The 11917-nt window shown below is 43.1% G+C and overlaps 1 protein-coding gene across 1 annotated transcript; it reads right to left on the reverse strand.

Moving 5' to 3' along the window:
- Positions 1–2425: 2425 nt before the first annotated feature.
- On the reverse strand, positions 2426–11461 carry fadd (Fas (tnfrsf6)-associated via death domain). The gene is made up of 2 exons (XM_078220983.1): positions 10734–11461; positions 2426–6497 (listed from the first exon to the last, which is right to left on the reverse strand). Exons 1-2 carry the CDS (start codon positions 11029–11031, stop codon positions 6235–6237), a joined length of 561 nt encoding a protein of 186 aa, XP_078077109.1. The 5' UTR covers positions 11032–11461; the 3' UTR covers positions 2426–6234.
- Between the last annotated feature and the right edge of the window lie 456 nt (positions 11462–11917).

Consider the following 11917-nt stretch of genomic DNA (forward strand, 5'->3'; position numbering starts at 1 on the left):
TATAAATGTGCGATGTTTATTGTATTATAATTTAAATGGGGGTCTATTATGTCTAATCCATTTAATCATGGGCCCATCAACCAAAACATATGAGAATCACTGAGTTAGATTGAATGGAAGCAACAAAAAAGTTAGTATTTACATGGCGCTTTCAATAGAAGATAACATCACCAGGCACTTTACAACTGCAAACAGGCATTGAGCCTGCAAGAGGATTGACCAAAAACCTTGACAAAAATATAGATTTGGAGAATGTTTTTACTTGGAGACAGGAGGATTTTGGAATGAGATCCAGAAATCGTGGTCTTGAAAACATTGAGGATGCAGAAAGGATTGGAGCTAGAGGACTGAAGAGTATGGGTGGGGAAATATAAGGCTGGAGGATGTTGCAGAAATATAGAGGGGCAAATATATAGAACAACCTGTTTCTCTGGCCAATCCATGTAACAGTAATTCCTCCTCCCTGGAGCTATTCTGGTAAATCCCTTTTGTACCCTCTTCAAAAACTTCATCTCCTTCCTAAAGTGCAGAGCCAAGAATTGGACACAATATTACAGCTGCAACTGAACCAATGTACTATAGAGATTTAGCATATATACTGTGAAAGAATTTGAATGCTTTAATGTGTAGATGGTTGGGGAGTGATGGGCATGAAGGACAAGATGCAAATATTGCATATTGGTTTCAACTGTCAAGGCACTGATCAAATCTTGTGTAATAAAAATAAAGCGTGTGTTTATCTTAGGCTTGTAACTTAGTCATAAGGACCTCAGTTTTGCAACTGTAATGCCAAAGGTAACACTCACTCTTGGTTCTTACATTTCATGAAAAGTACTTACTTGGCTGTAAAACCCTCTGAAACATCCAGAGACTGTGAAAAGCACAATTTAAATGCTAGCCTTAGTTAGAGTTTCTGTTATGATCAGAAAAATCTAGGCCAGAGTTTATTTGGACGTAAATGCATTTATTGTCCCCCTCCAAAGCTTGCAGAGGACCCAGGCCACATTCTAACAAACACATGACGTGTGATTTGCCTGTGTGTGACTGGCTACTGAAGTCCAGAGAGACCAGGCAACTGTTTTCACGGATATTTAACAATCCCAACCAGTTTAGTTGCATCAAATCAGTAGAAAACTGCAGGAAACTCAGTGTGATCACTTTAGCTTGGGAGGATACCAAGTAATGAATACTGTATTTGTAAAATGTTATGCTCAGTAAAGGCATATCATATTCATAACTGTAAACAGGGACTGCATTCAGTACAGCATTTTCTAAAACTGCCTCTTCTTTTAAGAAATTAACATTAAAAAGTGGTTAAGATGGCTGCCGATGATCAGGTGACTCTTGCGATTTCTGCCTGGACTAGCTCAAGTCACTGAAAAGTTCCTAATTGAATGTCTATGCATGCAGAGCCTCTGCCTTTACTGCATGTACCAAAACAAAAAAAAACTTGTGGAATTTACACCTGCTATTGTTTGTGCTTACCCAAAACTCAAAAATCCATCTGAGCTTGATATTTAACAAAAGAAAACTGTAGAAGCCAGTCCATTATAAGTAGGTATGAACAGATCCCCATCTATTCTCCATTCTTTAGCAATGCTCCGAGCTTTAAACCATTCTAGGTGGACAAAACAAGTATTGATCATGTGACTGAGATCCAGACCCAACCCAGGATCCAGATAGTCAGTTGTCCACACAGAACATCAACTGCAGAAACAGCAGCAGCAGAAAAAGGCAGGAACACCTTTAAAGAAACCTCGAGAGTACAATATCTTGTAGTCTCCCAGGCTGTTCCCTGTTCAAGTCCACCAATTCAGAAACTTGGCTTCCTGGTAAGAATACTATAACTAACTCTGAGACCAGCTAACAATTAATCTCTTTGAGGCAATCCTGCAATAATCCTGATACACAACTCCAGATATCTGAATCCACCAAGACTTACCCTTTTAGAGCAAAACCACTTCAATGGACCTGCAATGTGTGCTTCCCAAGAAGAATCAAACCTGTGAAATGCGAATTGCCCTATGTTTACAACTGGTAAAATTGCACTATCCTCTAACTGTATTTTCCTTGTGTCTATGAGTGTGAATGACACCATATTAAGACTCTCAGGATGAAGGTGTGAATAATCTTCTTCAGACCCTCAGAAAGCTGGTTACTCATATTGGCCATACGGCCAGGGGTTAACAAAAATACTGATTACGGACAGCCAGGGGAGAAATCAAGGGTTCCAGCAATGTTCTCTCATTCAGGTCCGAACAAAAGAGTAATTTAACAAGATGTGATTTAACTGTGAAGAATTTAGGTTACGATGGAAGGTCAAGGAAGTTGAACTTGGTATCCTTGGAAAAGATTTCAAGGTAACTTACTTAAACTGAAGTTTTCACGATCATGAACAATAGTTAACAAAAACAAGTTATTTGTTGTGGAGGACTTTAATACCACAGAGGAACATTTTATAAAAATCAAACAATTATATGCCTGGAGAGAAACCAGGCAGAAACTTTTCACCCAAACTAATAGATTTCAGCAATAGCCCACCAGGGAAGTCCTCTGCTGCAGATAACATAACAGGTTCAAGAGGCATTCAAGAGGCAACGAAGTAGATTGTCATCGACTTCAGGAAGCGTAAAGAAGAACATGCCCCCTGTCTGCATCAATGGGGACGAAATAGAAAGGGTCGAGAGCTTCAAGTTTTTAGGTGTCCAGATCACCAACAACCTGTCCTGGTCCCCCCATGCTGACACTATAGTTAAGAAAGCTCACCAACGCCTCTACTTTCTCAGAAGACTAAGGAAATTTGGCATGTCAGCTACAACTCTCACCACCTTTTACAGATGCACCATAGAAAGCATTCTTTCTGGTTGTATCACAGCTTGGTATGGCTCCTGCTCTGCCCAAGACTGCAAGGATCTACAAAAGGTCGTGAATATAGCCCAATCCATCACGCGAACCAGCCTCCCATCCATTGACACTGTCTACACTTCCCACTGCTTCGGCAAAGCAACCAGCATAATTAAGGACCCCGTGCACCACGGACATTCTCCCTTCCACCTTCTTCCGTCGGGAAAAAGATGCAAAGAGGTTATGTACCAACTGACTCAAGAACAGCTTCTTCCCTGCTGCTGTCAGACTTTTGAATGGACTTATCTCGCATTAAGTTGATCTTTCTCTACACTCTAGCTATGACTGTAACACTACATTCTGAACTCTCTCATTTCCTTCTCTATGAACGGTATGTTTTGTCTGTATAGCGCGCAAGAAACAATACTTTTCACTGTATGATAATACATGTGACAATAATAAATCAAATCATTTTTAAAGAATCGAAGAGTATGTGAGAATGTAAATAGATAGGTCAAGCATTCAATAATGGCCGGATTTGTTAGGTCTGTGGGGGGGGGGGGGGGGGTTCTTTTCCTAAGAGTGATGCTTGGGAATTAAAGACAAAATGACTATTCAAAATTAGAAAATCATGTAGAGCTCACCATTCCAGGATCATCACATCATGTGTTATATATTTGAACTTGGCCAAGAAATCAAGAAAACAGTCTCTTTTGTTCATGCATGGCAAACTATGTCACACTTTAGAACGCATCCATCAGACCTTAGACTTGGTCATCCTGTGCAGCAAGCAGACAGAAAATAAACACTGAAGGGCCCCATGATCGGTTCCTCAACAATGAAGAAACAGGTGCCTCGCACATACGCTTGCAATGCAGAAAGTCACTTGCTTTAAAATAGCTATGCAGCAGAAATGCATTCAATGTTCCCTCTCAGCCAGGTAGGTGGCTATGCAGCAGCCTGAAACTTCATATGCAGGCTGTGCACCAGTCAGCCATTTACTGTAAATGCATGGCATCTCAAAAGTGTAACGGATCTGTGCGCTACAAAACGAAAATTAGAGTACACAGGTGGCATTAGCCTCGACTTAGTGGCTATATTCTCATCTGAGTTAAAAGATCAGTTCCTCTTGCTGCAAAACCTGGGCATATTCTATCATAACCACTGCCACCATTTGTTTCCAGATAGCAGGTGTTGGTAACAATTGTGCTGTTGCCATTTACATCTCCTCTGGATCTCTATTTTGTTTCTTTACCTGTCCCTTTACATCAAATGAATACCGCGTATATTAAATGTCATGCTCAATAAAGCCACGTTATATTCATAATTTTAAACAGGGACTGTATCCAGTTTCCTGGAATTGTCTCCTCTTCCTTTAAGAAATTAACATTAAAAGGTGGCCACAACATCTGCCAAAGGTCAATTTCTGCCCAGGCTACCTTAAGTCTCTGAAAAAGTTCCTAATTGAACGCGTGTGTGGGGTGCCAATGGACATACCAAGACAAAAGCCATCTGTGGAATTTACACCTGCTATTTGTGGATTTGCTCAAAATTGAACATTTATAGACTCCATCTCTGAATTTGATATTGACCAAAAGAAAGCCAGTCCATTATAAATTGGTGTGACTTGTCTGATTATCCCTTTTGACATTTAATTGCACTTGCCTTCTACCTGATGACAGATCTTCTCTTTCATTTTTCCCTCCCTTTTCCTTGCTTCTGTACTTACCTAAAAACCAGTAACATCTGCAACATTTTCCAGATCGGAGGGTCATCAATCTGAAATTTTAATTCTGTTTCTCTCTCTCCACAGATGGTGCTTTGACCTGCTGAGTATTTCCAGTTTATATAATCTAGACTGCATCATCTGAAATACGTCTTTTGGATGAGGTAAATGTTCTTCTGACTCTTGCGCTCTCACATAAATTTGAAAACACCTGCGCCACTCTTTGAAAAAGAGCAGGCGAGTTCTCCAAATGTCTTGGCCAATATTTATCTATTAATTAACACTCCGAATCGGATTAGTTGGATGCGTTACCTCATAGTGGTTTTCAAAAACTCGCCATACACAAATCAGCTGTTGCATTTGCCTACATAAAAGCAGGGACTATGTTTCAAAAGTAACTCAAATGCTGTAAAGCAATTTTGGACGCCTTGATATCATGAGAGGTGCTATGCACACAAATTTCCTCTTGTCTGCAAAACAAACCACACGTTTTTTGGAATTCACTGTACCACTCCCCTCCACGTTACTTGGGGACCAGGAGAGAAAGGATGAATGCAAAGCTTTTCAATAGAAACAGCCTTGCTCAGACCCGCATCTACAGGTCAATCCTGACTGGAAAGGAACACAGGCAGATCAGGAGATATGGAGAGAAAAGATAGCTATTGAGTACTTGTGCATCTGATCTTGGAAGAGGGGTGGTGTGTGCCACAGTCCTGGAAGAGGGGTGGTGTGTGGGGAACGAGCAATCAATATCATTTTTGAAGTCATCGGAAGGCGGCAAGGTACAGGCAGCACAGAATTGATCTTGAATTTGCTGGCAATTTGTGCCGGACCCTGTTTAAGAGATCTTGCAGTCAACAACTGCTAAAACCAGAATGCCTCATGATTCAACCCTTTCAATTCATCACCTTAGTAATCTGGTACAAATAGTTTGTTCTATCAGTTTATCTTCATGGAGTCACATGGCTCCAGTCAACAGGGATAAGAACAAACTGAAATAGTTCAATGTTTTATAGTTGGTGATTTATCAAGGAAATAAAATCTGTGATTTATTTAAAAATGTGATTAATAATTTGGTTTGAAAAAGATAAATTGTGAAGGATCTTAAGACAATCTCAAAGTTTTTCAGTGCTATTTTTGTCCACAATATTCCAAAACAGCCGTAGAAACATTGGTCCAAATGTAGTTTAAAACCCGAAAGAGGTACATTCACACTACCACCCTACGATGAAATGGTTTTGCCTTTCACCAATCTTGCAGTTAGTGGTGCTCAAGCCTGAACATGCAGGTGAGAGCATGGCCTGGAGAAGGCAGGCACTCTGATTTGCACCAGAGACGCTTTGGGTCCTATTTGTATTCCACCAGGTTAACACTGCTGTCAAGTCTAAACCACTGCAACAAGGCTCGAGTGAATGCACCTCTCTTCAGATGAATACACAGCAATCTGAATGCCACTGGCAAACCAAAATATTCAATCATTTTCAATGAAACGCTAACACTCTGAAGCCTGACAAAAGCTCAACAGTGATTACTGAATTCAGAAAAGGTCGCCAGAGAGAAGCAGCAACTTTACATTTCAAAAGGGACTGAAATATTTGCTGTGGAATTTTGTGCCATACAATGAGATAATAGTCTGTGTTCTCAGATTGAAAGTCAACCAATTTTTACACCCTTTCTTCCACAGAATCTGCTACCATGTTAAGTTTGCAGCTCCTTAGGGCTGTTATCAATGTGTCCACAGTAGCTTCTTTTCCTTTTGTTTTCTGCCATTCTATCAGAGCCTGCATGATCTGCTCCCGCATGTTGCATGGATATTTATATTCAATCTGCTGAAGCAGTGCATCTTTGTGCCCGAGCTTCCTTGCAAGCATCCGCCAATCTCTTCCAATCTCATTACAAATGATGTCGAAAGCAATGTCCAAAGGCGCTAGAAAAAAAAGCGAAAAAGTTAAAATAAAGCTCAGCTTTGAATAAAAAGTCATGAATTCAAACTCAGCACCAGGTGACAGCTTCTTATTCATCTGCAAGATTAACATTGGTGCAAAACAATAGAAATTGAGAGCAAGGCCCAAACTAACTTCACAACCAAATACAGTCAGAATCCCTCCTCTTATAGAATGCCTACAGTACAGAAGGAGGCCATTTGGCCCATCTAGTCTGTACCGACCACAATCCCACCCAGGCCCTATTCCCATAACCTCACATTGCCCTGCAATGCTCCTGACACGAGGGTCAATTTAGCATGGCCAATCAACCTAACCCGCACATCTTTGGACTGGGAGAGGAAGTCGGAGCACCCGGAGGAAACCCACGCAGACACGAGGAGAATGTGCAGACTCCACACAGTGACCCGAGGCCGGTATTGAACCTGGATCCCTGGCACTGTGAGGCAGCACCACTAACTACTGTATCACCGTGCCGCCCTCTCAAAAGGCTCATCCTGCTCACCACTACAACTTGCAGTTATACATTAGTAAAATGCCCAAAGTTACTTCACAGGATATGAACAAAATAATGACAATGAATGACGTAAAGAAAAAAAAGTCTTGCATTTATGTAGTGCTTTCCATAACCACTGGGTGTCTCAAGCATTTTACAGTCAATAACGTGCAGTCACTGTTATAATATAGGAAATGCAACAGTCAATTTACGCACAGCAAATCTCCACAAATAGCAATCTGTTTGAGGTGTTGATTGAGGGATAATTATTAGCCAGGACACCAGGGGTAACTCTCCTGACTCTTCTTCAAAATAGCACCACAGCATCTTTTACATGGACCCGAGCAAGCAACACCATGAGATGTGGGTTTAATATCTCACCCAGAAGATAGCACCTCCTAAGTGCAGCACTCCCTCTGCACTGTACTGGAGAGTGTCAGCCTTGATTTTTGTGTTTAAATCCCGGAATGAGACTTGAATTCAGAATGTTATGATTTTGAGCTGACATACGCTCCAAATGAGTGACTTACTAATCTTGTTTCCTTTGGAAAGCATCTAAACTACAGCCAAATGCTGCAGTGGTATGCTCCATATTCTAACCACTCTCTGAATAAGGACATATGTCGTTATTTCCCTGTTGGATTTATTAATAACTGTCTTATTAATAACTGAATTTTGGATTCTCCCACAAATAGAAACTTTCTCTCCCAAATCATCCTGTCCAATTCATTCATAATTCTGACACCTTTATTGAAATTTATTTTCTGTAGAATAAAAGCTCCAATCTGCTCAATCTTTCTGTACTTGGAAAAACATTCTTGTAAGGCTGGAGGAGGTTACAAGGATGGTCAAGGCCTTGGAGGGATTTGCAATGAAGGATAAGAATTTTAAGAGGCATTTCTGGACCAGGAGCTAATGTAGATCAGTAAGCACAGAGCGTGATGGTGTGGCTATTCTGGATTCACATTGTAAAGAAACTTCAGCATCAATGCAAAGCTGTTTGTAACAAAGCTACAGTTAAGTTGTAAATACACCCAGAATTACTCCCCCCATCGAGTCTGCACCAACCACAATCCCACCCAGGCCCTAATACCCATAACCCCACATATTTACCTTGCTAATCTCCCTGACGCGAGGGTCTATTTAGCATGGCCAATCAGCCTAACCCGCACATCTTTGGTCTGTGGGAGGAAACCGGAGCAGCGGAGGAAACCCATGCAGACATAGGGAGAATGTGCAAACTCGACACAGTCACCCGAGGCCGGAGTTGAACCCGGGTCCCTGGCGATGTGAGGCAGCAGTGCTAACCACTGTGCCACCATGTCGTCCCTCAAACCTTTGCCTCACAGATTGATTCCACCTTGCTCATCTAACCTTCAGAGACCTGGCCATTTACTACCTTGTTTCAAAAGATAAACCAAACCACCATTCTGTAGCCTGATCGGTATCTGTGAAGACATCAGCAAAGCCTATTAGTTAAAAGGCAAACTCAGTATCAGTGAAACTGTTGTGATCTGCAGCAAAAAACAGGCTTGGAGTGAGCGCAGTAGCTGATTGGATAGTCACCTATTCCAAGACATGGCTGTTGCTATGCCTTGGCTGGACAGTGACTGAACACAGACCGCTCTGAGTGGAAGTGCTCAGAAACATGACCTCCTGAGATAAACACAACTTCCTGAGCAGTTGTGACCTAGAGACAGTGACCGATCAGTGCCTGTCCTGCGAATATGTGGCGGAGAGCATGATCAGTGCCAGATGAAAAGCAGAGACAAAGGAATATCAGGAGCGACAACCTGCAGGAACAGCCATCATAAAGGAGCAGTGTCCTAGGTCTGGGACACAGAGAGGACATCGGAACCCATGGAGAGAGAGAGACACTGATCACCTCGCCTCTTAACAGGTGACGTTTAGGTCCAAGCTGTGAGTTTTAATACTTTTTATAGAACAGAGTTTTAATATTTTGTGTAATAGAGCTTTTGATTCCCTTTATAGTGGAATTTTGATGCTCTTGTGGAGACCTGCTAAGGTACAATAAGGAAGATTGTTGTATGATAACTTAAGAGTTTGTGTGTTTTTGTCTGGTACGTCAGTTGATCCTCTGAGGTGCAACAAACCTAACATTTGTATTGGATGGGTACCATCCATGGATGACATTTTGAATCCAACTAACATGGAAGAATACTCTTTGCCTATACCGTATCCTATAATGGTCAAATTTTTGCCATATCGGATTTCTATCCAATCCTTTTACTTTTGAAAGTGTTAAAAAAAAAATCACTGCAGTTATCACTTCTGCAGGTAGTCTGATCCACTACTCTGAGGGGACAAACTGGCTGGAATTAATTCATTTATTACTGACATTTCTTATTTGTGCACCAAATTATGTACTTTACTTACATAAACATTATCAATGCTTCTCTGAATTGACAAGGTTTGGATTGTTTATACTTTTCCCTGACACCCAATCACCAATCTTGTATTCAGCTTTTTGGCTTAAGAAACTGTACCTTTTAGAACAACGCAAAGTGGTTTATGGCCAATAAAATACTTCGAGAATTTAGGAAATTGCAATAGCCCATTTGCAGACAACAAGGTCTTATAAATAACAATGAAAAAAATACTCAGATAATGTGTCTTAGTGGTCAGTTGTGGGATAAATATTGAAACATTTGCTGGGAGAACTCCCCTGCTCTCCTTTGATAGAATCATGGGAATCTCACACTGAAGGCAGGCAAGCTTAATGTCCCGTCCAAAAATGAAAATGCCAGTGTAGTGTGTCTCTGAGTGAGACATGAACTCTCAACATTCTGACCTTGGCATGTGCTAGTTCCAAATCCCAAAACTATCCAATCTGGCCCTCTCCAAAACCCCTCTACTTGCAATTAGCAGAATCATTGAATGTTACATTCTTTGGAGGGGGAGTTGGGTTTAGCTCAGTTAGCTGGGTAGCTGATTAGTGATGCAGAGTGACGCCAACACCACAGGTTCAATTCCTATACCGGCTGAGGTTATTCATGAACACCCTGCCTTCTCAACCTTGACCCTCACCTGATTTACCCTCAGGTTAATTCACCACCACTCAGCTCTCCCCCTCAAAGGGTCTCCCTTTATGGCAACTTTAACCTAAATGTTACAGCACAGAAGGAGACCATTCAGTCCACTGTGCCTTTGTCACTTCTCCAAAAGTCTTTAATAAAACATTTAGGAAAACATTCCAAGGTGCTTCACAGGGACAATTCCAACTAGCATGATGGTCTCTTGAATGTAGGATGCCCCAAACACAGTACTTGAAAATGAGGCCTCAACGTGATTCAACTAGTTTGACCTGGCCAGTAGATGCATCTCTTTGCTTGATCAACCTTGTCAATAAGTTGTCTCGTACCATTGATGCATCAATCGAGCAAAAACTAGTTTGTATGCAAGAACAAATAAGCTTTTATTAGCAAAAGACTTGGAGCACACCCATGCCGATTAACTGGTCCAGACTGAGGCAGGGGGGTGGGGAGCAGTCACCTTTATACCTGGATCGGGGGGGGGGGGAATCTCGGGTAGGGCCGGCAGGGATCTGTCCAGGCATGTCACATATACAGGTAATAAGCTAACAGTGGTTTACCACAACCATATTTTGCAATTCTATGAAACAGGGTTGGGTAGTGTTTCATTATGGAGATGTCCCCCCCCCATTGCCCCCTCCTCTTCCAAAGTTAGGTCAAACCCCCTTTACCTGTGTCAGCTCCCACTTCAGACACAGGTGGCTGCAGGTTTCCATTCTCCTCCTGGAAAGCAAAGAGTATCTTCTGGAGGTCAGGCCGTTGGATCTCCCCCAACATCGCGGCCAGGATGCTGGCGTTTTCCGGGGAGAGCATGTTCAGCTCCTCCAGCTGCTGGAACAGCTTGATCCCGCTGTCAATGTTTTCCAGCTTCCTCTTCCCAATGTCGTCCTTACACAGATACTTCAGGGACTCCAGGTTGTCCCTGGACAGTTTCTGAGCGATGTCGTTCAGCATAATGTTGAACCTCATCCTCACATCAGCCGATGTCTCCCCGAGCCGGAGAAACCTTCCAGATCACAGCTCCCAGGGGCCGTGGAAGCGGCCGAATGCTCAGAGGGCCCGACTCCCAAATCTGCGAAGAAATGGCGGCCAGCCACCTCTTCCCGCTCACTTCCGGTGGCCGCGGCTCCCGCGGGCGCCCAACCTAGCGACCGGGAGGTCACATTGCCCCTAGCAACCAGCCAGTCTTATTGCCCCCTACCGGCTGGGAGGTCACATTGCCCCTAGCAGCCAGCTGGTCCTATTGCCCCATACCGCCAGAGTGGAACATTGCCCCCTACCGGCCAAGAGGTCACATTGCTCATGTTACTGGGAGTAACATTTCCACCAAGCGACCGGGAGGTCCCATTGTCCGAGCAGCGAGCCAGACCCCTTACCCCCGCGTACCGGCCGGTAAGTCACATTGCTTCCTGCTGCCCGGAAGTAACATTTCCACCTAGCGGCCGGGAGGTCACATTGTCCCCAGCAGCCAGCCAGTCACATTGCCACCTACCGGCCGGGAGGTTACATTGCTCCTCACACTTTGCAGAAAAGGGGGAAGTTTAAGTTTTAGGAAGAAAACATAGAAAGTAGGAATAGGGTGAGGCCATTCGGCCCTTCGAGCCTGCTCCACTATTCAATATGATCAAGTTGAGCCTCGACCTCAATGGGTGGCCCAGTGGTTAGCACTGCTGCCTCACAGCACCAGGAACCCGGGTTCAATTCCCGGCTTGGGTCACTGTCTGTGTGGAGTTTGCACATTCTCCCCGTGTCTGTGTGGGTTTCCTCCGGGTGCTCCGGTTTCCTCCCACAGTCTGAAAGATATGTGGGTTAGGTGAATTGGCCATGCTAAATTGACCCTCGGTGTCAGGGGATT

This window comes from Mustelus asterias, chromosome 9, assembly GCF_964213995.1.
Source record: "Mustelus asterias chromosome 9, sMusAst1.hap1.1, whole genome shotgun sequence".
Lineage (NCBI taxonomy): Eukaryota > Metazoa > Chordata > Chondrichthyes > Carcharhiniformes > Triakidae > Mustelus > Mustelus asterias.